The sequence below is a fragment of the Mobula birostris genome, chromosome 1 (genome assembly GCF_030028105.1).
Source record: "Mobula birostris isolate sMobBir1 chromosome 1, sMobBir1.hap1, whole genome shotgun sequence".
NCBI lineage: Eukaryota > Metazoa > Chordata > Chondrichthyes > Myliobatiformes > Myliobatidae > Mobula > Mobula birostris.
In genome coordinates, this window is record NC_092370.1 from 26,037,225 (window position 1) to 26,061,826 (window position 24,602).

General features: G+C 40.9%; 1 protein-coding gene across 6 annotated transcripts in view; it reads left to right on the plus strand.

The window, feature by feature from the left end:
• LOC140195118 (band 4.1-like protein 3) overlaps nucleotides 1–24,306 on the plus strand; it is a 194,225-nt gene extending 169,919 nt beyond the window's left edge. For 5 of the 6 annotated variants that reach the window (XM_072252897.1, XM_072252907.1, XM_072252935.1 and 2 more), the window contains 5 exons: nucleotides 798–926; nucleotides 3,546–3,644; nucleotides 11,708–11,788; nucleotides 14,646–14,762; nucleotides 21,824–24,306. In XM_072252897.1, coding sequence (XP_072108998.1) covers nucleotides 798–926; nucleotides 3,546–3,644; nucleotides 11,708–11,788; nucleotides 14,646–14,756 — 420 coding nt within the window. In that variant the 3' untranslated portion in view covers nucleotides 14,757–14,762; nucleotides 21,824–24,306. The remainder of the gene's footprint in view (nucleotides 1–797; nucleotides 927–3,545; nucleotides 3,645–11,707; nucleotides 11,789–14,645; nucleotides 14,763–21,823) is intronic. The other variant, XM_072252946.1, reaches the window with a different exon arrangement.
• Nucleotides 24,307–24,602: the final 296 nt, after the last annotated feature.

The following is a 24,602-nucleotide window of genomic DNA, read 5'->3' on the forward strand; positions in this document are numbered from 1 at the left end:
AGGCAAAAACTAATAGGAATTTAATTTGCACAACACAACACACAATATGCTGAAGGAACTCAGCAGGTCAAGTAAACAGTCAGCATTTTGGGTGTCAAATGTAGACTGTTCATTTCCCTCCAGAGAAGCAGCCTGACTTGCAGAGTTCTTGCAGTATTTTGGGCTCAAGATTTCCATCTGCAGAATCTCTTGGATTTAGGAATTTAAATTTATTGTTGGGCATCTTGTGAGAGACTGCCCCCAGCTGGTCACTGTGTGAAATAGCAAGGTGACAATTTGTATTTTTAGTCCCATTCAAGGTTATTGCATAGTGCAAAGCCATAGAATAATATTGAAACTTACTTAAGTTATATGCTTACAGCTATCTGTAAGTGAAATGATTGCCTTAATTCCTAATCATAAACAGTTGGACATGACAGGAAATGATTAAATTACTTCTTAACTTGTCCTTATATGAGTTCTTGTACTTACAGACTCCAACACCTAACATTAATTGGAAAATATACGCTGGAATATCGGAGAATGTAATTTGTCAGGTTTAAATATCATCTATACAAGAGTCATTTGCCCAAAGAGGAAGAAATATCCCCCATGTGCAAAATGCTGGTGGAACTCAGCAGACCAGGCAGATCTCTGGATGAACAGACTGATGAAGGGCCTTAGCCCAAAACATCACCATGTGCAATAAGTCAATACTGATGTGGCATGCATAGTAATATAAAGGCACTGTTTTGCTAATGGTAAGAATGAAAATTGTCATATCTATTTTCTCACAACTTCTGTCCTTTTGTATGTAGCCACCTGTTGTTAAGACAGAAACTGTCAGCTTTGAAAGCTTAAGTAAAGAGGACGGGAAAGAAATCTGCACCAAGGATGTTCCAGTGGTTCACACTGAGACTAAAACCATCACCTATGAATCAGCAAAGGTAACGGATGTGATGAGCAGTCTTCTGTGCAGTTCATCATTAATTTTACAGACAATAATCAATAATGTTGTCCATAGTGTTAAAAAGTTTGTCTGTGCAACTGCCTTTATTTCTGTTTTATACATTCACTGCTTACGCAGATCAAATTTGAAAGCAGGTAACTGAGTTGGAAGAAGTTTCAGTAATAATGAATACATTGTCTTCAGAACCTGCACAGCCTAGAGCATACAAGAGATTCAGTCAGTTGGTGGGTGCCGTCCCAAATCCAGGGTTGGCAGCTATGCACCTCCATCTTCTTCGATCTTGCACTCTTTTTCTGGCCTCAGCATAACTCAACCCAGTCCATCGCCTCACATTATCGTACCAAGTGGTTCACTGCCTTCCCCTTTCCCTCTTTCCTTCTATCATCCCTTCCAATAACAATGTCTGCAGTCCACCACCTCTTAACAAGTGCCCGGCATGTTCCAGCTTCCTTTTCTGCACATTCTTCAGCAACTCCTTTTCACTCCTCACTCTCTTCAACAGGTCCATATTACTGACCTTCATCACCCATCTAATTTTCTGCATTCTCCTTAAACACCACATTTCAAATGCCTCCAGTCGTCATTGCACTTCCTTGCATAAGGTCCACGATTCGACTCCATACAACAGACTGCTCCAGACGTAGCATTTCCAAATTCTACAACGCAGCCCAAAGTCCAACCTGTTGCCACACAGCACGTCACACAGGCTCCAGAACGTTGATCTTGCAATCTCAATTCCTCATCTAATTTCCGTATCACATTTCCCATCCTCTGTGACCATCTGTCCCAAGTACACAAACTTCTTGACTTGCTCTATGCCTACACCATGAATTTTGATACTGATTTTGGGGACTTCCTTCTTCTGTGATACTACCATCATCTTTGTCTTTGCAGCATTTATTTTCATTCCAAATCGTTCTCCTTCAGCACTTATCTACTATTCTGAGTAACTCGTCCTCAGTCTCGGCTAACAACACTGAATCATCTGCGTACCTCAAGTTGTTCACCGTCTCTCCACCAATTTGGACACCAGCTTCATCGTTCAACACCCTGAAGATTACCTCTGAGTAAATGTTAAATAATAAAGGGGAGATAATGCAGCCCTGCCGAACCCCTTTTTGGATCCCAACTTCCGGTGAATTCCCACCACTAGTTCTTATTACTGTCTTCTGATGCCAGTACAGACTCGCAATCAGTTGAACATCTTTCCCATCCAGCCCCAATGAGTTCAGGCAATTGACCAGCTGTTCATGATTGACTCGGTCAAAAGCTTTTTCGTAATCCAGGAAGCACATGTAAATGTCTTTTTTTTTCTAGACCTCGTTCCACAATCACTCACAAATTGAAGATCCCTTCACGGGTACCTTTACCCGGTATAAATCCGCTCTGGCACTCATTAATTTCATTAAGAACAAGAGATTAGTAATATATAAATGAAATGTACTGAAGCTGTATGGATCCAAGAAATATCCTGACTGGGGTTTAAAGACCAGAAGGCTGCCTGTAGTTAGAGGATTTGATTAGAGGTGTGAGGTGTAAAGGTGATAACTAGTATGTAGGTTGCAGCCATTCCAGTCCTTTCACCGCAAGAGACATGTATCTATGGCAACAAATGTGGATCAATGCATGATCAGCACCACAGAGCTACTGAAAGAAAGCAGCAAAGCACATGAACATTCCCCATAATAGTGCAAAAGTCTGCAAAACAAACTGTTTTGATAATGGGAGGTAAACGGCTGAACGTGCTTTATTTTATTTTTATTACAGCACAGAATAGGCGCCCTGTAGCCCTTCGAGCCACTCTGCCCAGCAACCTCCAATTTAACCTTAGCCTAGGGGACCTAATCACGGGACAATTTACAATGACCAATTGACCTACCAACCAGTAGGTCTTTGGACTGTGGGGGGAAACCAGAGCAACTGGCGGAAACCCACTCGGTCATGGGGAGAACGTGCAAACTCTTTACAGACGGCAGTGGGAATTGACCACTATACTACTGTGCCATCTGCCTTGCGTACTTGCAAACTAGAGGGCTAGCATTAATAAGCACCTCACACAAAATGCTGGAGGAACTCAGCAGATCAGGCAGCATCCATGGAAATGACCAAACAGTCAATGTTTTGAATGGAAATATTCATTTCCATAGATGCTGCCTGACTTCCTGAGTTCCTCCAGCATTTTGTGTGTGTTGCTTTGGTTTTCCAGCAATTGCAGAATCTTTTGTGTTAGTATTGATAAACACGTGTTGACTTTGGAAAAACATAACAATTGCCACTCTAAATAACGTTAAAGGAACAGATTCCAATATGGAAATATAGATTACTGAATCCTTTTTAGCTAATCACAAAGCGAATTTTTTTTTGTTAACAACCAGGTTATCATTTAAATTGTAATGAGGCAGATGTTTCTCTTAAGCAATTCATTTGAACAACATTTATTTGTATTAATAACTAAATACTTACAGATGTTGTTATGCAAGAGATCCAGAGAAGAGCAACAGAGGAAAAAAACACTTTGCTTGCCTCAACTGCTATTAGTTGTAATATTGGTGATGGTCAACAGAAAGTCAGAGTTTATTTACTTTCTCTTTGTTAGTTGGACTCAAGTGTTGACAGTGACCCAGGAGTTCTAATGAGTGCTCAGACCATCACCTCAGAAACTTCAAGTACCACAACCACTACACACATCACCAAGGTAAATTTCATTATGCATGTGAAACAGCCAGTTGGGAAAGATTTTAAACTTGCTGCTTGGAGACAAAATAAATCCTATAGATAGACTGTTTAACCTTAATTGGCCGTACTTTAATTCTCTTTGATTTGCTAAGTGCTTGAGTTTTATTATGAACCTTCTGTCTTATTTTTCACAGTAGACTATTGGTTCATTATTGTCACATGTACCAAAATACAGTGAAAAGCTTGTCTTACATGCAGATCAAAACATGCAGTTCATGCAGATCAAATCATTATACAGTGCTTTGAGGTAGAACAAGGTAAAGCAATATTAATGCAAATAAGTGTAAAAGCTAGATAGAGAGTGCAGTGCAGGTAAACGATAAAGTACAAGATTGTAACGCGGTAGACTGTGAGGTCAAGACTCCAATTTATTATACAGGAGGTCCTTTGAAGAGCTTGATAACAGTGGGATGGAAACTATCCTTAAGCCCGGTGGCACGTGCTTTCGGGCTTTTGTATCTTCTGCCCAATAGGAAAGGGGAGAAGAGAATGTCTGGGGTGGGTGAGGCCTTTGATTATACTGACTGCTTTAGTAAGGAAAAGGGAAGCATAGAAAGAATTCACAGAGGGTAGTAGGCTGCTCCCTACAGATCTTCTCTCAGTGATTTGGAAAGTTAAACTTCTAAGTACAATAAAAAAAGGATGTTGGTGTATCCGTGAATCACTCATCAAGAAACTAAAAATTTTAGTTGCTCTCATCAATCAGACCCTGAGGCAGACTGTAGAGAGCGTCCATCACCAATATATACACTCCATGGATCATTGTTAGGATATACTTTGGACATTCACTGTTTACTAGGAAACAAACTCTGCAGCTTGGGGTTCTAGCAAATAGCACCAGAGTGCCAAGAAACTGCAATTGGAGGAAGCAGCATTTTTTTTGTCATTCAGTGCATGCCTCACAGCACTGATCGAGGTAGTATCACAATAGTTTGAAGTGAGGTGAGCAGATCATGAAGGTTTCAGTTATTGGTTGCTCCCAGAAGGTATATTGATTGCACTTTCAATTCCTTTGGGAGTTCAGCAAAATAAAAATGACGCATTTATAGGACAGTTTTATAGATAACAATTTCACATATGGTTGAACTCCTGAAGGAATTTAAAGCCCAAGGAGCATACTTTCATAGAGTAATACAGTACAGAATAAGGTCCCTATCTATGCTAATCCTATTTGCTTGGGTTTGGTCCATGTCCCTCTAAACCTTTCCTTTCCATGTACCTGTCTAAATATCTTTTAGATGCTGTACACCTCTTCTGACAGCTCAGTCCAAATACTCACCACCTTCTATGTGGAAAGTCTTGCCCCTTAACTTACCTTCTTAAATCTATACCCGCTAGTTTTAGATTCCCCTAGCCTGGGATAAACATTGTTACCATCTACCCTATCTATGCCCATCATAATTGTGTTTATTTCTATAAGGTCATCCCTCCATAGAACCATAGAAACTACAGCACAGAAACAGGCCTTTTGGCCCTTCTTGGCTGTGCCGAACCATTTTCTGCCTAGTCCCACTGACCTGCACACGGACCATATCCCTCCATACACCTCCCATCCATGTATCTGTCCAATTTATTCTCAAATGTTAAAAAAGAACCCACATTTACCACCTCGTCTGGCAGCTCATTCCATACTCCCACCACTCTCTATGTGAAGAAGCCCCCCCCAATGTTCCCTTTAAACTTTTCCCCCCTCACCCTTAACCCATGTCCTCTGGTTTTTTTCTCCCCTTGCCTCAGTGGAAAAAGCCTGCTTGCATTCACTCTATCTATACCCATCATAATTTTATACACCTCTATCAAATCTCCCCTCATTCTTCTATGCTCCAGGAAATAAAGTCCTAACCTATTCAACCTTTCTCTGTAACTGACTTTCTCAAGTCCCGGCAACATCCTTGTAAACCTTCTCTGCACTCTTTCAACCTTATTTATATCCTTCCTGTAATTTGGTGACCAAGACTGAACACAATACTCCAGATTTGGCCTCACCAATGCCTTATACAACCTCATCATAACATTCCAGCTCTTATACTCAATACTTTGATAAATAAAGGCCAATGTACCAAAAGCTCTCTTTACGACCCTATCTACCTGTGACTCCACTTTTAGGGAATTTTGTATCTGTATTCCCAGATCCCTCTGTTCCACTGCACTCTTCAGTGCCTTACCATTAACCCTGTATGTTCTACCTTGGTTTGTCCTTCCAACATGCAATACCTCACACTTGTCTGTATTAAGCTCCATCCGCCATTTTTCAGCCCATTTTTCCAGCTGGTCCAAGTCCCTCTGCAGGCTCTGAAAACCTTCCTCACTATCTACTACACCTCCAATCTTTGTATCATCGGCAAATTTGCTGATCCAATTTACCACATTATCATCCAGATCATTGATATAGATGACAAATAACAATGGACCCAGCACTGATCCCTGTGGCACACCACTAGTCACAGGCCTCCACTCAGAGAAGCAATTCACTAATACCACTCTTTGGCTTCTTCCATAGAGCCAATGTCTAATCCAATTTACCACCTCTCCATGTATACCTAGCGACTGAATTTTCCTAACTAACCTCCCATGCGGGACCTTGTCAAAGGCCTTACTGAAGTCCATGTAGACAATATCCACTGCCTTCCCTTCATCCACTTTCCTGGTAACCGCCTCCAAAAATTCCACATCAGAAGTATGTCCCAGAGAATCCAATTATTCCTTATAACTCAAGCCTTCCAGTCCAGGCAACATTCTTGTGAATCTTTCAAGCTTAATCACATTCTTCTTGGAATATGGCAACCAGAACTATGCACATGTGACGTGTGGTGTCACCAATGATTTGTACAATTGTATGCCTCAGTGCCCCAGCCATACCATACACCTTATTTGCCACTTTATCTGTCTCTTTTGCTACTTAATCTCAAAAATAAAATTATCCCAAAATAAGTGAAAGTAATCCACACATAGATTACTACTTAAGTCTTTAAGGTGACCTACTCTCTCCTTAGTTACAATTTTGTATTTCAACAGTTCTCTCTCCTGTTCCAACTTCACTCCTTTCAAACGCTTGGCTCTCCACTCCCTCCACACCGATCCTAACCTCACCGTTAAACCCAAAGATAACGGAGGTGCTGCAGTAATCTGGTGTACTGACCTCTACCTTGCTGAGCCCCAGCGCCAACCCTCAGACACCTCCTCTTACTTACCCCTCAAACAGGACCCCACTGAGGAACACCAGGCTATCATCTCCCACACCATCACCAACCTTGTTGACTCTGGGGATCTCCCATCCACCGCCACCAACCTCATAGTCCCTGCACCCCACATCTCCTGTTTCCACTTCCTACCCAAGATCCACAAACCCACTTGTCCAGGTAGACCCATTGTTTCGGCTTAGTCCTGTCCCACTGAACTCGTATCTGCCGACGGGTCATACTTTATAGAATTTTCTGGATTCCATTAAGTTCGTCAATCCCCACCAGATCTATAACTAAAAGTACCAATATTTTTCTCCATTTGAAACTAATTGCACCATTCCAGCTAGTCTTTATTTGCTTTAGCGTAGTTTTTTTTTAATCAAGAAGCAATCTAGTTCTCTTTTCAAACAACTTGTGTATTCTATATCTACAGCTGTTTGAAACCCGGAGTTAACAGATTTAAAGTAGTATTTTTGAACTTACTCTTATTTTGAGATGATCTTACAGTCATGTAACCACCAGCCAGTGGCAAAGATCATTCATAATTTTGGCACCTCTGGAAAATTACTGAACTGTGAAAGCCCTGACTTTGAAAGTTGTTTATTGTCATTCAAATATTTCATTCTGATAATGTTTTTCATGCCTTCTTTTTTCATTTCTAACTTCCTTAGAAATGAAGTGCTGAAAACTGCACAATCTGCAGGTTATCTATGAGCTTGTACACGTTCGTTATGCTTTGTGGTAATAATAGTTGTTAAACTGTTCCAGTCACCCCCTACTGAACAAAGTCAACTAATCTAACTGAGCAATTAGCAGAATGTGCAAGTCAACAGGGCAAAAGGAAATCCTTGATTCATATAAATAGGCTGCATTACTATTTCCCTAACGAGCTGAAAATGTTCAGCTCTGCAGAGGTAGTTCACAGGTTGAAAATTTATAAACTTTTAACCTTTTTTTTAAACTGAGATGCTTAGACATTTCTTGCAGGTGGCAATGAATCTCCTAAAATTATCTACTCCAGAGGTATTTAGAGAGAGATTTTTTGAATGGTTGGGGAACTGGCATAGATGAGGAATTCATGTCTCTGGCAGATTAATCATGTAAACATTTAATAGTGGAGCAGCATCAAGGACTGAGTGTCCTAGTGCTGCTCCCACTTTCTTGAGTGTCTTTGAGAGCTGGTGGTGCATTGGGAAATGGGCAGAAGCATCAACAGCTTGACATGTGGCTGCAGTTGAATGCTTTAGAACAGCAGTCCCCAACCACCGGGCCCCTGCTTTAAAATCTAATCCAAAGGGCTGCTGTGAAAGAGACAGCACATACCAAACTGTCGATACTTAATGATTAATGACAGGAAATGTCACCGCTAAGGTAACCAATGTCTCCAGTCGTGAATTGGAAAAAGTTGTCTTTGATAGTTTGGATTTAAAAAAAAGTAGAGTACCAATAAAGGGGATTATATTACATTTTTAAATGTTAGACCATAAGTCATGGCAACAGAATTAGACAATTTGCTCCATTTCTTATGAGTACTTTATATTGTGTTTAACTATATGTAGTGTGGTGTTGTGTATCTTAAGTTCTGTGATGGATGTGTTCTTGATGTGGATGTTGTCTATATGGACTTCAGTAAGGCCTTTGACAAGGTTCCACACGGAAGGTTAGTTAGGAAGGTTCAATCGTTAGGTATTAATATTGAAGTAGTAAAATGGATTCAGCAGTGGCTGGATGGGAGACGCCAGAGAGTAGTGGTGGATAACTGTTTGTCAGGTTGGAGGCCGGTGTCTAGTGGTGTGCCTCAGGGATCTGTACTAGGTCCAATGTTGTTTGTCATATATATTAATGATCTGGATGATGGGGTGGTAAATTGGATGAGTAAGTATGCAGATGATACTAAGATAGGTGGAGTTCTGGATAATAAAGTAGGTTTTCAAAGCTTGCAGAGAGATTTAGGCCAATTAGAAGAGTGAGCTGAAAGATGGCAGATGGAGTTTCATGCTGATAAATGTGAGGTGCTACACTTTGGTAGGACTAATCAAAATAGGACATACTTGGTAAATGGTAGGGCATTGAAGAATGCAGTAGAATAGAGGGATCTAGGAATGATGGTGCATAGTTCCCTGAAGGTGGAATCTCATGTGGATAGGGTGGTGAAGAAAGCTTTTGGTATGCTGGCCTTTATAAATCAGAGCATTGAGTATAGGAGTTGGGATGTAATGTTGAAATTGTACAAGGCATTGGTAAGGCCAGATTTGGAGTATTGTGCACAGTTCTGGTCACTGAATTATAGGAAAGATGTCAACAAAATAGAGAGAGTGCAGAGAAGATTTACTAGAATGTTACCTGGGTTTCATCACCTAAGTTACAGAGAAAGGTTGAACAAGTTGGGTCTTTATTCTTTGGAGCATAGAAGGGTGAGGGGGGACTTGATAGAGGTATTTAAAATTATGAGGGGGATAGATAGAGTTGACGTGGATAGGCTTTTTCCATTGAGAGTGGGGGAGATTCAAACAGGACATGAGTTGAGAGTTAAAGGGCAAAAGTTTAGGGGTAACATGAAGGGGAGCTTCTTTACTCAGAGAGTGGTAGCTGTGTGGAATGAGCTTCCTGCAGAAGTGGTTGAGGCAGGTTCGATGTTGTCATTTAAAGTTAAATTGGATAGATATATGGACCGGAAAGGAATGGAGGGTTATGGGCTGAGTGCAGGTCGGTGGGACTAGGTGAGAGTAAGAGTTCGGCACGGACTAGAAGGGCCGAGATGGCCTGTTTCCGTGCTGTAATTGTTATATAGTTATAAGATGTTTTCCCTACCACTGCACAAACTAAGTTCCTTAAGGAAAATAAAGTGAATTGAATTGAATTGAGCCTACTCTGCCATGGCTGAATTATTTAGCTCTCAATCCCATTCTCCTGCTTTCTCCCCTTAACCTTTGATGCCCTTATTAATCAAGAACCTATCAACCTCTGTTTTAAATATACTCAATGATGGCCTCCATAGCAGTCAGTGGCAATGAATTCTACAGAGCCATTACTCTCTGGCTAAAGAAATCCCTTTTCATCTCTGTTCTAGAGAGAAATCCTTCTATTCTGAGGTTATGCCCTAGGCTCTCTCTAATGGAAATATCCTCTCCACGTCCACGCTATCTAGGCCTTTCAATATCCATTGGGTTTCATTGAGACCCTCCCCCTATTTTTTTAAACTCCAGCAAGTACAAGCCCAGAGCCATCAAATGCTCTACATGCATCAACCCTTTCATTCCCAGGATCATTCTTGTAAAATATCCTCTGAACCCTCCCCAGTGCTAGCAAATCCTTTCTTAGACATGGGGCCTAGAAATTCCACATGCAGTCTGACCAATGCCTTATAAAGTCTCAACATTACATCCTTGCCTTTATGTACTTGTTCCCTTGAAATAAATGCCAGCATTGTATTTGTCGTTACCAACTCAACCTGCAGGTTCGCCTTAGGGAATCCTGCACTAGCATTCCCAAGTCCCTTTGCATCTTCACTTTCTGAATTCTCTTCCTATTTAGAAAACATAGCCTGTCCCTTTATTCCTTCTTTCAAAGTGCATGACCATACACTTCGCTACACTGTATTCAATCTATCTTCTTTGCCCATTCTCCTATTCTGTTCTAGTCTTGCTGCAGATTCCCTGCGTCATCAACGTTACCTGCCCCTCCAACTATCTTTGTATCATCTACAAACTTGGCCACAAAGCCATCAATTCCATCGTCCAGATCATAAACGTATGAAGCAAAAAGTAAAGGACCCAACACTGACCCCTGTGGAACAATGCCTGTCACCAGGAGCCAACCAAAACAGTGCCCCTTTATTCCCACTCTTTGCCTTCTGCCAGTCAGTCAATCTTCTGTCCATGCTAGCAGAAATAGATTTCATAATGGCATACTTGAGAAAGAGAAGATAGTTGGATGGAAAGATATGAAGAACCATTTTGTACCGTTTTGTTTCCATTTGCTGGGATATCAATAATGAGGCAACGAAGCTTTGTTTCGAGGAATCTCAGGCTTTCATTATATTTTATACAAACTGCAGTATATTAAGAATGACTTTGAAATTTGCTAAAATCAAATTAACAAATAGTGTAAATGCAGAAAAGGTGAAGATTGGATATATTGGCTGAGTAGACAAATCCAAAATGGGAAGACTTGCTCTATTGTGAGGCAGGGAAACTGAATCAAGCGGATACAAAGATATTTGCAAAGTAGAATGGTGCAGGTGACAAATAAGATATCTGTTTCTTCTTTTGGCTTTGAAAAAGCGATAAAGAGTTTGTACAAAACATTGTAGCTTACATGCGTTGTAAGAGCATGTGTTTGTCTGGATATTGCTACCATGGGAGGGATATTAAACATATAAAATTATGAAAGGGATAGATTAGATAGAGGCAGGAAAGTTGTTTCCACAGGTAAGCGAGACGAGAACTGGGGGATATAGCCTCAGGATTCAGGGGAGTAGATTTAGGATGGAGATGAGGAGGACTTGCTTTTCCCAGAGAGTGGTGAATCTGTGGAATTCTCTGCCCAATGAAGCAGTGGAGGCTACCTCAGTAAATATATTTAAGACAATGTTGGATAGACTTTTGCATAGTAGGGGAATTAAGGGTTATGGGGAAAAGGCAGGTAAGTGGAGATGAGTCCATGGTCAGATCAGCCATAATCTTATTGAATGGCGGAGCGGGCTCGACAGGCCAGATGACCTACTCCTGCTCCCATTTCTTTTGCTCTTATGTTCTTATTAGAATACTTGGTCAGCCATTATAATTGAGAGTTTATGTAAACTTGAAGTGACCATCTGTGTTCAACTTTCTGTTCAAAGATTGTGAAAGGAGGAATTTCAGAAACACGCATTGAGAAGCGAATTGTCATTACAGGAGATGCTGACATTGATCATGATCAGGTATGTTCACCGTGGGCATATTGAAAATTTGTGATGTAAGATAGCTTGTATATTTAAAACATACATTTCATGTTTGGAAACACTACTAACCAAAAGAAGTTTAAAATCTGCATGTTCTGAGATTTAATTTGTCAAATGCATTTTAAGAGGTTCTGACTTAAAGAGGGGTAACTTTGAAGGTATGAGACGTGAATTAGCTAAGATAGATTGGCAAATGACACTTAAAGGATTGACGGTGGATATGCAATGGCAAGCATTTAAAGGTTGCATGGATGAACTACAACAATTGTTCATCCCAGTTTGGCAAAAGAATAAATCAAGGAAGGTAGTGCACCCGTGGCTGACAAGAGAAATTAGGGATTGTATCAATTCCAATGAAGAAGCATACAAATTAGCCAGAGAAAGTGGCTCACCTGAGGACTGGGAGAAATTCAGAGTTCAGCAGAGGAGGACAAAGGGCTTAATTAGGAAGGGGAAAGAAGATTATGAGAGAAAACTGGCAGGGAACATAAAAACGGACAGTAAAAGCTTTTATAGATATGTAAAAAGGAAAAGACTGGTAAAGACAAATGTAGGTCCCCTACAGACAGAAACAGGTGAATTGATTATGGGGAGCAAGGACATGGCAGACCAATTGAATAATTACTTTGGTTCTGTCTTCACTAAGGAGGACATAAATAATCTTCCAGAAATAGTAGGGGACAGAGGGTCCAGTGAGCTGGAGGAACTGAGCGAAATACATGTTAGTAGGGAAGTGGTGTTAGGTAAATTGAAGGGATTGAAGGCAGATAAATCCCCAGGGCCAGATGGCCTGCATCCTAGAGTGCTTAAGGAAGTAGCCCAAGAAATAGTGAATGCATTAGTGATAACTTTTCAAAACTCGTTAGATTCTGGACTAGTTCCTGAGGATTGGAGGGTGGCTAATGTAACCCCACTTTTTAAAAAAGGAAGGAGAGAGAAACCGGGGAATTATAGACCGGTTAGCCTAACATCGGTGGTGGGGAAACTGCTGGAGTCAGTTATCAAAGATGTGATAACAGCACATTTGGAAAGCGGTGAAATCATCGGACAAAGTCAGCATGGATTTGTGAAAGGAAAATCATGTCTGATGAATCTCATAGAATTTTTTGAGGATGTAACTAGTAGAGTGGGTAGGGGAGAACCAGTGGATGTGGTATATTTGGATTTTCAAAAGGCTTTTGACAAGGTCCCACACAGGAGATTAGTGTGCAAACTTAAAGCACACGGTATTGGGGGTAAGGTATTGATGTGGATGGAGAATTGGTTAGCAGACGGGAAGCAAAGAGTGGGAATAAACGGGACCTTTTCAGAATGGCAGGCGGTGACTAGTGGGGTACCGCAAGGCTCAGTGCTGGGACCCCAGTTGTTTACAATATATATTAATGACTTGGATGAGGGAATTAAATGCAGCATCTCCAAGTTTGCGGATGACACGAAGCTGGGTGGCAGTGTTAGCTGTGAGGAGGATGCAGAGTGACTTGGATAGGTTGGGTAAGTGGGCAAATTCATGGCAGATGCAATTTAATGTGGATAAATGTGAAGTTATCCACTTTGGTGGCAAAAATAGGAAAACAGATTATTATCTGAATGGTGGCCGATTAGGAAAAGGGGAGGTGCAACGAGACCTGGGTGTCATTATACACCAGTCATTGAAAGTGGGCATGCAGGTACAGCAGGCGGTGAAAAAGGCGAATGGTATGCTGGCATTTATAGCGAGAGGATTCGAGTACAGGAGCAGGGAGGTACTACTGCAGTTGTACAAGGCCTTGGTGAGACCACACCTGGAGTATTGTGTACAGTTTTGGTCCCCTAATCTGAGGAAAGACATCCTTGCCATAGAGGGAGTACAAAGAAGGTTCACCAGATTGATTTCTGGGATGGCAGGACTTTCATATGAAGAAAGACTGGATGAACTGGGCTTGTACTCGTTGGAATTTAGAAGATTGAGGGGGGATCTGATTGAAACGTATAAAATCCTAAAGGGATTGGATAGGCTAGATGCAGGAAGATTGTTCCCGATGTTGGGGAAGTCCAGAACAAGGGGTCACAGTTTGAGGATAAAGGGGAAGCCTTGTAGGACCGAGATTAGGAAAAACTTCTTCACACAGAGAGTGGTGAATCTGTGGAATTCTCTGCCACAGGAAACAGTTGAGGCCAGTTCATTGGCTATATTTAAGAGGGAGTTAGATATGGCCCTTGTGGCTACGTGGATCAGGGGGTATGGAGGGAAGGCTGGGGCGGGGTTCTGAGTTGGATGATCAGCCATGATCATAATAAATGGCGGTGCAGGCTCGAAGGGCCGAATGGCCTACTCCTGCACCTATTTTCTATGTTTCTATGTTTCTAAGATAAAGGAGCTGTAAGTCATTTTATGGGGGTGTATGGATGAAAAGATTGAACGGGATAAAGAAAGAACTTCCATAATTCACTTCCTGTCTTTTGACTGTTGTTTGGAAAATTGGGAATGAAGGCATCTTCGTCTTTGCTGAATGAATGTTACTTCTGGGACAGAGTTCTACCACAGAGAACACAGGGCTGTCTTGGTGAGCCATATTCGGCATTGAAGGCGGTGAAACCAATTGGTTAAATAGTCCACTGCCCTTATCAGTACTGAACTGAAACAAAATATACACCCTAAAGAAAGATTCAAAATAAATACATTCATACAAATGTATGACGTACTGCTCCTTCCTGTAAAAAAAACCTAAGATTTTCTTTTAATTATTTCCATCGGCAAAGTAATTGAGAAAAAAAAAGGTCATAATTCTCCATCCTGCTTCTGATCATACATGTCCCTCCTACTGTTCTTACACCTCGGGGGCTTTCTTTGGGTTAGGCCCTGGCTCAGGCGATTAAAGAGGCCAAAGAGCAACACCCTGATATGTCTGTGAAAAAGGTAGTGGTACACAAAGAGACAGAGATCACACCAGAAGACGGGGATGATTGACCACAGGTAAGAGCCTACAGCATCCGCCTGCTGTGCAGTCCTGTAGCATTCTCTGCCTAGCTCTGATTTTAGTTTGCAGGTGTTAACTCTATAACCCATAGGCAAGTGCTTTGGAATGCTTCTAACATATTTGGTTAATGGGATATGACACCTATATATTTATCTAATTCTGGAGTTCCTGACCTTCTATGTCATGGACCTCTACCATTAACTGAGGGATCCATCGACCCCAGGTTGGGACCCCAATCTAATTGATCTGATTTAAGATATTGAAAATGTTATGTTGATAAATGCACAGTGTGTTCATTGAATAAATAGACCAAATCTACACGAGTGCTAAATTAGCATCCGAACTGCAGTGTCCCTCTCTCATCTACATCAATACTTCTGGAGTTAAAGTGCAAACTCTATGGTTAATAAGACCATAAGTTATAGGAGCAGAATTATGCCATTTGGTCCATCGAGTCTGCTCTGTCATTTCATCATGGCTGATCCATTTTTCCTGTCAGCCTTCTCCCTGTTTCCCTTCATGCCTTGACCAATTAAGAATCTATCAGTCTCTGCCTTAAATATACATGAAGACCTGGCCTCCACAGTTGCCTGTAGCAACGAATTCCATAGATTTACCACTCTCTGGCTAAATAAATTTCTCCTCATCTCTGTTCTAAAAGGACACCCCTCTATTCTGAGGCTGTGTCCTCTGGTTCTAGACTCTCCTACCATAGGAAACATCCCCTTCACATCCACTCTGTCAAGGGCTTTCCACATTCAATAGGTTTCAATTAGGTCACCCCTCATTCTTCTGAATTCCAGTGAATACAGGCCCAGAGCCATCAAATACTCTTCATAGGACAGGCCGCTTAATCCCAGAATCCTTTTCATGAACCTCCTTGGAACCCTCTCCAGTTTCAGCACACCCTTTCTGAGATAATAATAAAATAATAAGATAAAAATAAAGCAAGAAAATTTAAATCATTTGATGTTTATCCAGTTTTGTAATAGTGAAACCAGTCAGTAACATCCTTTTATACCTTCAACAGGACTACTGGCTAAATTATAAAAACCTATATCTAACACCAAAAGCATTTAAACAAATGGCAGAGTAAGGTTTACTGACAATGAAAAAGGTTTAAAGGTTCATTTATTATCAAAGCAAGTATCCACAGACAACTCGAGATTTGCCTTCTCCAGATAGTCACGAAACAAAGAAAGAACATGAAGGTCATTCAGAGAGAAACATCAAACCCACCACCCCGCCACAAAAAATGAACGGCATCCTGATGATCAATCCCACCCCCCCCACGAAATGGAACAGGAATATCGACCCCAAGAAACAACCCCTCCCCGCACAAAATAACTAACAGAACCCAACAGATCATCAACCCACAAACACAACCGTCCACACACAACAAAATGGAAAAGGAATGGGCAACAAAAAATACAGCGTATAAAAATAATAAGTCTGAAAAAGTCCAGGTCCGATAAACACAGTAGTTCAATCCATAAATGCAGAACCACGGTACCATCCAACGATATCACCAACATTCATTGAAAGAGGGGGACACCACACGAGGCAGAGAGGCCTCGTTTATCATAGATACATTATGTAAGGAATTTAATTCAGGAGATGTTCTGAGACGTGTGAGTGGAGTGATAGATTAAAATCACACATAGTAGTCAACTGTGTTAAAATTAGCATCATGAACAAATTTACTGTATACCCAGTCTTGCCACATTGCCCTCAATTTGAGGATGGGGGAGAATACAGGATCACAAGTAATTCACAGAATAAGCAGAATAATTTTTCAAAGATTTGTGCTGCTAGCAATGGTATGAAAAGTCAGAAGGGAGATCATTGACTTACAAACACCATATGTTGGAAACTATGGGTTAGAGAGTGATTTCTGTGGCTGCTTCTGGTTATTTGAAGAAATAGTGATTCCCATCCTCACTGGTGTTTGTGGCTCTTTCTACTGTGCTTTTGCATGTGCTGGCTAAATTGTTTCATGTTTATCCGATAACCATTTATTGATGTACTTGTGGCAAATAAAGCAAATCCTTCATTTTATTGATGGGACATGAACCATTTTAAGCCCCTGTCCATTGTTTGTACTTAACTCCTAATATCAGTAATTAAAATACAGCTTTAAAAAATAACAAAATCAATGTTTGAGAGTTATTTAAATTGTTAATATTAAGCTAGAGAATTAATAATGATTTTTTGAATGTTAAATTAATTTAATGTTGGTTACTTTTAGTTAAATCAGCACAGAGTTTTGTGCAACAGAATGAGGCTGAAAATCGTGGTAAACCAAAAGTAGAAAGTTTACCTTTCCGATGTCAAGAATTTCTACCAAGAATATGTTTGCTTTGTTCATGCTAATGTAGGAGGAGCTTTTGGATGAGTTGAGCAAAATCTGAAAGGATTCCTGCTTTTTATGTCAGAACTCAATCAGCCAGCTTTCTCCAATTTCCATAAGAACATAAGATATAGGAGAAGAGTTAGGCCATTTGGCCCATCGAGTCTGCTCCGCCATTTCAACATGGCTGATCCATTTTCCCTCCACCTCAATCTCCTGCCTTCTCCCCGTATCCCTTCATGCCTTGACTTTTCAAGAATCTATCAACCTCTGCCTTAAATATACACTATGACATGGCCTCCAGAGCCATCTCTGGCAATGAATTCCACAGATCCACCACTCTCTGGCTCAAGAAATTCCTCCTCATCCCCGTTCTAAAAGACACCCATCTATTCCAAGGCTGTGTTCTCTGGTTTTCGGCTCTCCCACCATAGGAGAGATCCACTCTATTGAGGCCTTTTACCATTCAATAGGTTTCAATTAGGTCACCTGTCATACTTCTGAGTTCCATTGGGTTAGAGGCCCAGAGTCATCAAACGCTCTTCATATGACAAGCCTTTCAATCCCGGAATCATTTTCATGAACCTCCTGTGAACCCTCTCCAATGTCAGCACATCCTTTCTTAGATGAGGAGCCAAACAGCTCACAATACTGCAAGTGAGGCTTCGCTAGTGCTTTATAAAGCCTCAAAATTACATCCTTGCCTTTATATTCTAGTCCCTCACAATGAATGTTAACGTTGCATTTTAACATTGTATCTTTCCTGTAATACCATGGGCTCGTAGCTTGTTAAGCAGCCTCATGTGTTGCATCTTGTCAAAAGCCTTTTGAAAATCCAAGTACACAACATCCACTCCTTTGTCTATCCTGCTAATTTCTTCAAAGAATTCCAAATGTTTGTCAGGCAAGATTTTCCTTTAAGGAAACCATGCTGACTATGGCCTATTTTACCATGTGCCTCCAAGTACCCTGAGACCTCATCCTCAGCAATCAATTCCAACATCTTCCCAACCACTGAGGTCAGACTAACTGACCTATAATGTCCTTTTTTTTTCTGCCTCTTTCCATCCTCAAAGAATGGAGTGATATTTGTCATTTTCCAGTCTTCTAGAACCATCCCAGAATCAGTTGATTCTTGGAAGATCTTTACTATTGCCTCCACAATCTCTTCAGCCACCTCTTTCAGAATCCTGGGATGTACACCATCTGGTCCAGGTGACTCATCGACCTTCAAAATCTTGCAGTTTCCCAAGAAGTTTCTCCCTAGTAATGGCAACCTCACGCACTTCTGCCTCCGACTCTCTTGAATTTTCAGCATACTGCTAGTGTTTTCCACAGTGAAGACTGATGCAAAATACTTATTCACTTCATCTGCCATTTCGTTGTGCCCTATTACTACCTCTCCAGCATCATTTTCCAGGGGTCTGATATCTACTCTCGCCTTTCTTTTACATATCTATATATAATTTTCTTTTATACATCTGAGGAAACTTTTGGTATCCTTTTTAATATTATTGGCAAGCTTACCTTCATGTTTCATCTCTTCCTTAATTACTTTTTTAGTGGTCTTCTGTTGGTTTTTAAAAGCTTCCCAATCCTCTAACTTCCCACTATTTTTTTGCTGTATTATATGCCCTCTCTGGCTTTTATGTTAGCTTTGACTTCTCTCGTTAGCCTCAATTTTCCACCTTGCCTTTAGAATACTTCTTCCTCATTGGAATGAATATATCCTGTGCTTACTGAATTACTCCCAGTAATTCAATAGGTTTCAATAGGTACATTTAATGTCAGAGAAAGGTATACAATCTACATCCTGAAATTCTTTTTCTTCACCAACATCCACAAAGTGCTCCAAAGAATGAATGACAGTTGAATGTTAGAACTCCAAAACCCCCCTAATTCCCCCCTCCCAAGCATAAGCAGCAGCAACAATGCCCCCTCTCCCACCGGCAAAAATACATCTGCAACCCCCTCCCCCCACTGAGCACTCAAGTGTGTAGCAAAGCATCAATAAAGACACAGACTTGCAGTACCCCAAAGACTACTCGTTCACCAGGTAATTCGACATACCACCTGCTCTATCTCTCCCTAATAAGGGAAAAAGGGATGTCCTCGTTTCACAGCGAGAGGAGAGACATAACAAAGCAACTCGCTAATTTATGGTGTTAAAAGTCTGTTGTGTCGCTTTTTCCAAGCTCTGTGCCCAAAGAACTCGGGTCTCTGGGCATACAGCTGGCAGCCAGCTTGCTGCTTACGATCTTTCATCTCCCGCAACACATCAGGCGGCGGCACCGGCATTGAATCAGCCCGACTCCAGAGCCACGAAAATCCGGCACCCTGAAGGCGCACTAGTCTTCCAGGCCACATCCTTGGCATATCGAAAAGTGGCCGGTCGTGAGGCCCCAAGAGCGGGTCCTGTTCCTGCAAAGAACTTTAGTCAATGTGTAACCCCAGGTCAGGGTCTTCAAAAGAACCTTGAAAGGGAAAAAATGAGATATCAAAGATAGAAGTAGCTGTTTCCAAGGATGCAAGCAAAGAAGTCGCCACTGGGCGCCATCATCGTCCTAAGCTCCACCTCCTTATGCTCTGCCGTCATCCCTGCTAGTGTTCTTTTCCAATCAATTTTAGCCAACTCCTCTCTCATGCCTCTGTAATTCCTTTTCCTTTGCAGTAATACTGATATATCTAACTTTAGCATTTCCTTTTCAGACTGCAGGGTGAGTTCCACCATACGATGATCACTTCCTCAGGGTTCCTTTACCTTAAGCTCGCTTAACCATTTCAGTTCATTGCACAACTCCCAATCCAGAATACCTGACCCCTTGTGAGCTCATCCATGAGCTGCTCTAAAAAGCATTCACATAGGCATTCTAGATATTCCCCCTCTTGGGATCCAGCACCAACCTGATTTTCCCCAATCTCCTTGCATATTGAAATCCCCCTTGACTGTTGTAGCATTGCCCTTTGACATGCATTTTCTATCTCCCTTGGTAATTTGTAGACAACATCTTTACTACTGTTTGGGGGTTTGTTTATAATTCCCATCAGGAACTTTTCACTCTTGCAGTTCCTTAGCTCTACTCACAATGATTCAACACCTTCTAGCCCAATGTCGCTGCTTTCTAATGTTTTGATTTCATTTTTTTTTAATCAACAGAACCACACCAACCGTTCTGCTTACCTGCCTGTCCTTTTGATACAATATGTGTCCTTGGACGTTAAGCTCCCAGCTATGATCTTTCAGCCACAACTCCGTGATGCCCACAACATCATACATGCCAATCTGTAACTGTGTTACAAATTTATCTACCTTATTCCGTATACTTTGTGCACTCAAATAACACCTTCAGTCCATCTTTCGATTCTGTCCCCTTTTTACATCACAACACATCCTGTTGACCGCAATTTGTCCCTATCCTCAGCCTCTCCTTACTAGCAGTCTCACTACACACTGCCTTTGTTTGTGAACCAACTACTTCATCTTCAGCGCTATCCCTGTGGTTCCCATCCCCCTGCCAAATGAGCTCAAACCCTCCCAGACAGATCTAGCAAACCATCCTGCAGGGATATTGGTAACCTGTCCCTTTTGTACAGGTCATACCTTCCCCAGAGGAGATCCCTATGATCCATAAATCTGAACCCCTACCCTTTGTACCAACTCCTCAGCCATGCATTCATCTGCCAAATCATCCTGTTCGTAACTCCACTGGCGTGTGGCACTGGCGGCAATCCAGAGATTACTACCCTGAGGTCCTGTTTTTCAGCTTTCTACCTACTCCCGAAAATCTCTCTTCACGACCTCATCACTTTCCTACCTATATCATTGGTGTCACTGGCTGCTCACCCTCCCCCTTTAGAATGCTGTGGACCTGATTTTGTGCAGTTTAATTATTTGAGCACTCAAATAATGACTCTGCTCTGGTAACCTGCCTTTGATTGTGGTCCTTCTGGATTTGTCACTGATCTTGCTGTGGTAGATTCTGTTAAATTCTCCAGGTAATTTGAAGGATCAGATGCATAATTGTCTGACAAGTAATAGTTATAACTAAATTTGTTGTACTGGCAAATTATAGCCAATAAATATTGCACTATCTGGAGAGAAAAAACTGGCCAGATAATGTGAAACAGACATTACTAAAGCCATGTCAAGATTTAATGTCCTGTTCACCACCCCATAATATCACATGTTGGATTTATATTCCTTATATGTAAAATATTATCATTGCGTTGCCCAGGCCTGCGCCCTGGAGAGTGAAGACTTTCCAGGCGCAGATCCATGGTCTCGCAAGACAAACGGATGCCTTCTCTATCATTGCATAAATAACTAACTTTTATGTCTTTTTAAAATTTCAATTGCAAGCTTTTGCTTTTTTTTCCTCCAGACTAATTTTTATTTTTGTTGTTTGAGTTCTGTGGCTGCCTAACAATTGAATGCTGCAATTTGTGGTTATGGACTTCTTCAGATTGTGCATCTGCTGTTTCTAGAATGAGATGCGTCAGCCGCACGCTGACTTTGAGTATTGTCATCGGGCTATTTTCTATCATCTGAAGTTACAAACATAAAAGGGAATTTGCAATCTATCTTGTAATAATGTAATTTATAAACATTTCAAACAAATATTGTGAAGCTCATATTTTGATAATTGTTTGAAAAGGTGAAATATTAAATGGACTAATTAATGTACTTGTTTTATTTTCCTTTCTCAGGAGTGACCACATCTTCACAAAAGGAAGTCATGCATACCCATCATTAGGAATGATTTTGGAATCTTAATGGAGTCATACACATGACTTCATTTGTCACAAATCCATCCACTAATGACCTTTCACATCAAGCGTACTGGAGCACGTTGTATGAGGACCCTCTCACTAAATAAGAACATTGCCAAAAAAACCTTCATTCCATCCTATCCAAGCGACAATTGAATATTGCATGACTAGAATAAATCCTTATCACAAAACAAATTAAAAAGAACACATTTTCATACCCATAGAGTAAGGCGTTCACACCACTTAAGTTATCTTTTATCAGCACGATGAAGCAGCAAAAGGTACATTGGGACATGCATATTTTAAAAGAAACAGAGAGGAGATCCTGCCTTTGACAATTTAATAAAAATATAGTTGACCAAGGTAATAAGATAAATGATGTGGCAGTAATTCATTTTAATTGTACCTGGTATCATTTATAAACAAGCAACTTTCACCCCAAAGTTGGTGAAACGTTGTTAATTATATCAAGGGATTATGTCATACCTTACAGTAGATGTGCCAATGACAGTGTAAGCCCATATCTATTATCATACTAAGCAACTTGAAGCTTGTAACTGGAAATCTTGATATACAATGGTAATGCCTGTGAAAACATGAAGAACCTTAAACAGTTTAGAACAAATTGTTTTGCTGCGTATTGTGCTTTGTCAGCATAATTTGATGTCACCTAACAGATTTTTTTAAAGAAATATATATATATAAATATATATTTGATTGATTTTGGTTTTGTTAGATAAGCATATTCTTTTACATTAGAATCAAAAGGCCAGTAGGGAGATCTCTACTGATCATAGTTTCCAACATCCCTTGGAAGAGACACCAGTGTTCTTTTTCAAGCTGAGTCAATTTGCTCAGTTGTCTAATGCTAGTGAATGTGTCTGTTCTAGAAGGATTCTCTCCGTTTATGACCTGTGACCTCTCATTTTAACTATGATGGCATTGATTCTTTACAAACACTTTGCATAGACTTCATATTCAGAGCAAAGCCTTAACTTAAACATAAAGTAATAGCAAACCCCATTGAAAGCTTTCAAATCATAAAGCATTTATAATTTACGGAAGACCACACAGCTCACTCTAGGGTACAAAATTTAAACCAGATTTTCTGCTGCAATGTAATAAATGTTGAATGTATGTTTCTTCATGGTGAAATAAAAGTGGTAAAAGGCATAAGGACTCGACTATCTTATTCTGTTCAAAACCTCTAGCCTGTAGGATTTTTAAAAATTGGGTTTTAATATTTTAATTGGCTTGGATTTTGTGGTTGTAATAAGGGCCAAGCTTCAAAGGTTTCAAAGGCTCAATTTAATATCAGAGGATGTGTACAACCTGAAATTCTTACTCTTCACAGACATCCACTGAAATAAGAATCCTCATAAAATGAATGATAAAACGTCACAGCCCTGAAGCCTCCCCTACTCCTTTGCAAAAGCAGCAGAAGTGTCTACCTCCCTCCCCCCCACACTTGTGCCAACAAAAGCACCAACCCTTCCTCTCCCCATCCTCCCACCATGCAAGCAACAGCAAAGCCCCCAAAGAGACCTTGATCCAGAGTCCATCAAAAACTGCAGCCCATAAGCCATCACTATGGTATCTCAGACAAGTTTGTTCGTTTTCTCTCTCTCTCTCTCTCTCCCTCCCTCCCTCCCCCTCTTCCACATTGCTTCTCCAAGCCCACCAACTCAAACTGACAGGCTCTCACCTTCCATCAAAAGAGAGAGCGGAGTGGGGTGGGGGTGGAAATCGCTCGAGTACAGGGACCTCCTTCCGACAGCCACCAGCGATTAGCAAACACACCACTTGCTGTCTTGATATTTTGGTCTCCCACGACACTTCAGTCAGCGAGGAATCGGGTTGTCTGCAGGGCCACTCCCCAAGGGAGCACGTCTTCCAGGCCATTTCAAGAGATAGCGAAGCACTGGGGCACACAGCCGGTCCGAAAACCCACCGCTTGCCAAAAATGGTTCTTCACATCAGATTTCATTGTTCCTTGAAATTATTTGTCACTTCTGGTAACCACACACGCTGTTTAAACATGCAAGTAGTCTGCTTCTGCATGGGGTGCACTGGTGAGGTTTTCATAGAGGCAATCAGCACACTCAGTGATGTGACACAAAACAACTATTACTGCACTATTCTTACTGTTCGAGGTGTCATGTCTTGTTGAATGAGGTGTAGCTGAAATTTTAACCTTGGTCTAAAACAATTACTGCTGCAAAATCTCTCCCTAGACCCTCCCAAAAAAATAATTTTGTACATGGAACCTAAATAGTTATTCCAAAACTTCATGAGTTTTAAAGTTATGATTTTTTTATGTTTTACGTGTTATCTCAACTTCCAGGTTAATCCACATTTATGTCCCACTTTTACTTTCCTCAATGTAAAATGTTGAAAATAAAACTTGGCTTTTTACTTTATTTTTGCTGTCTGTCCAAATTCTTCAGTTGATGCACTTACACAGCCAACATGTTGTCATCACTTACAATGGACCTTGCAGATCCACTCTGGGATGCCGGACACTGCGGATCCATTCTGGAAGGTGCCAGGCATGAATGTGCCTATAAACAAAAATTCCAGGTCACAGAGCCCACTTAATTTCAATGAACACAGTTCTCTGAGGTCTGTGATACTCCCATTGCATCCAATATGTGCATTCTACATCAACAAACAGAATTTTTAAATTTATCCATTGTCATATCAGGTGAGCACATAT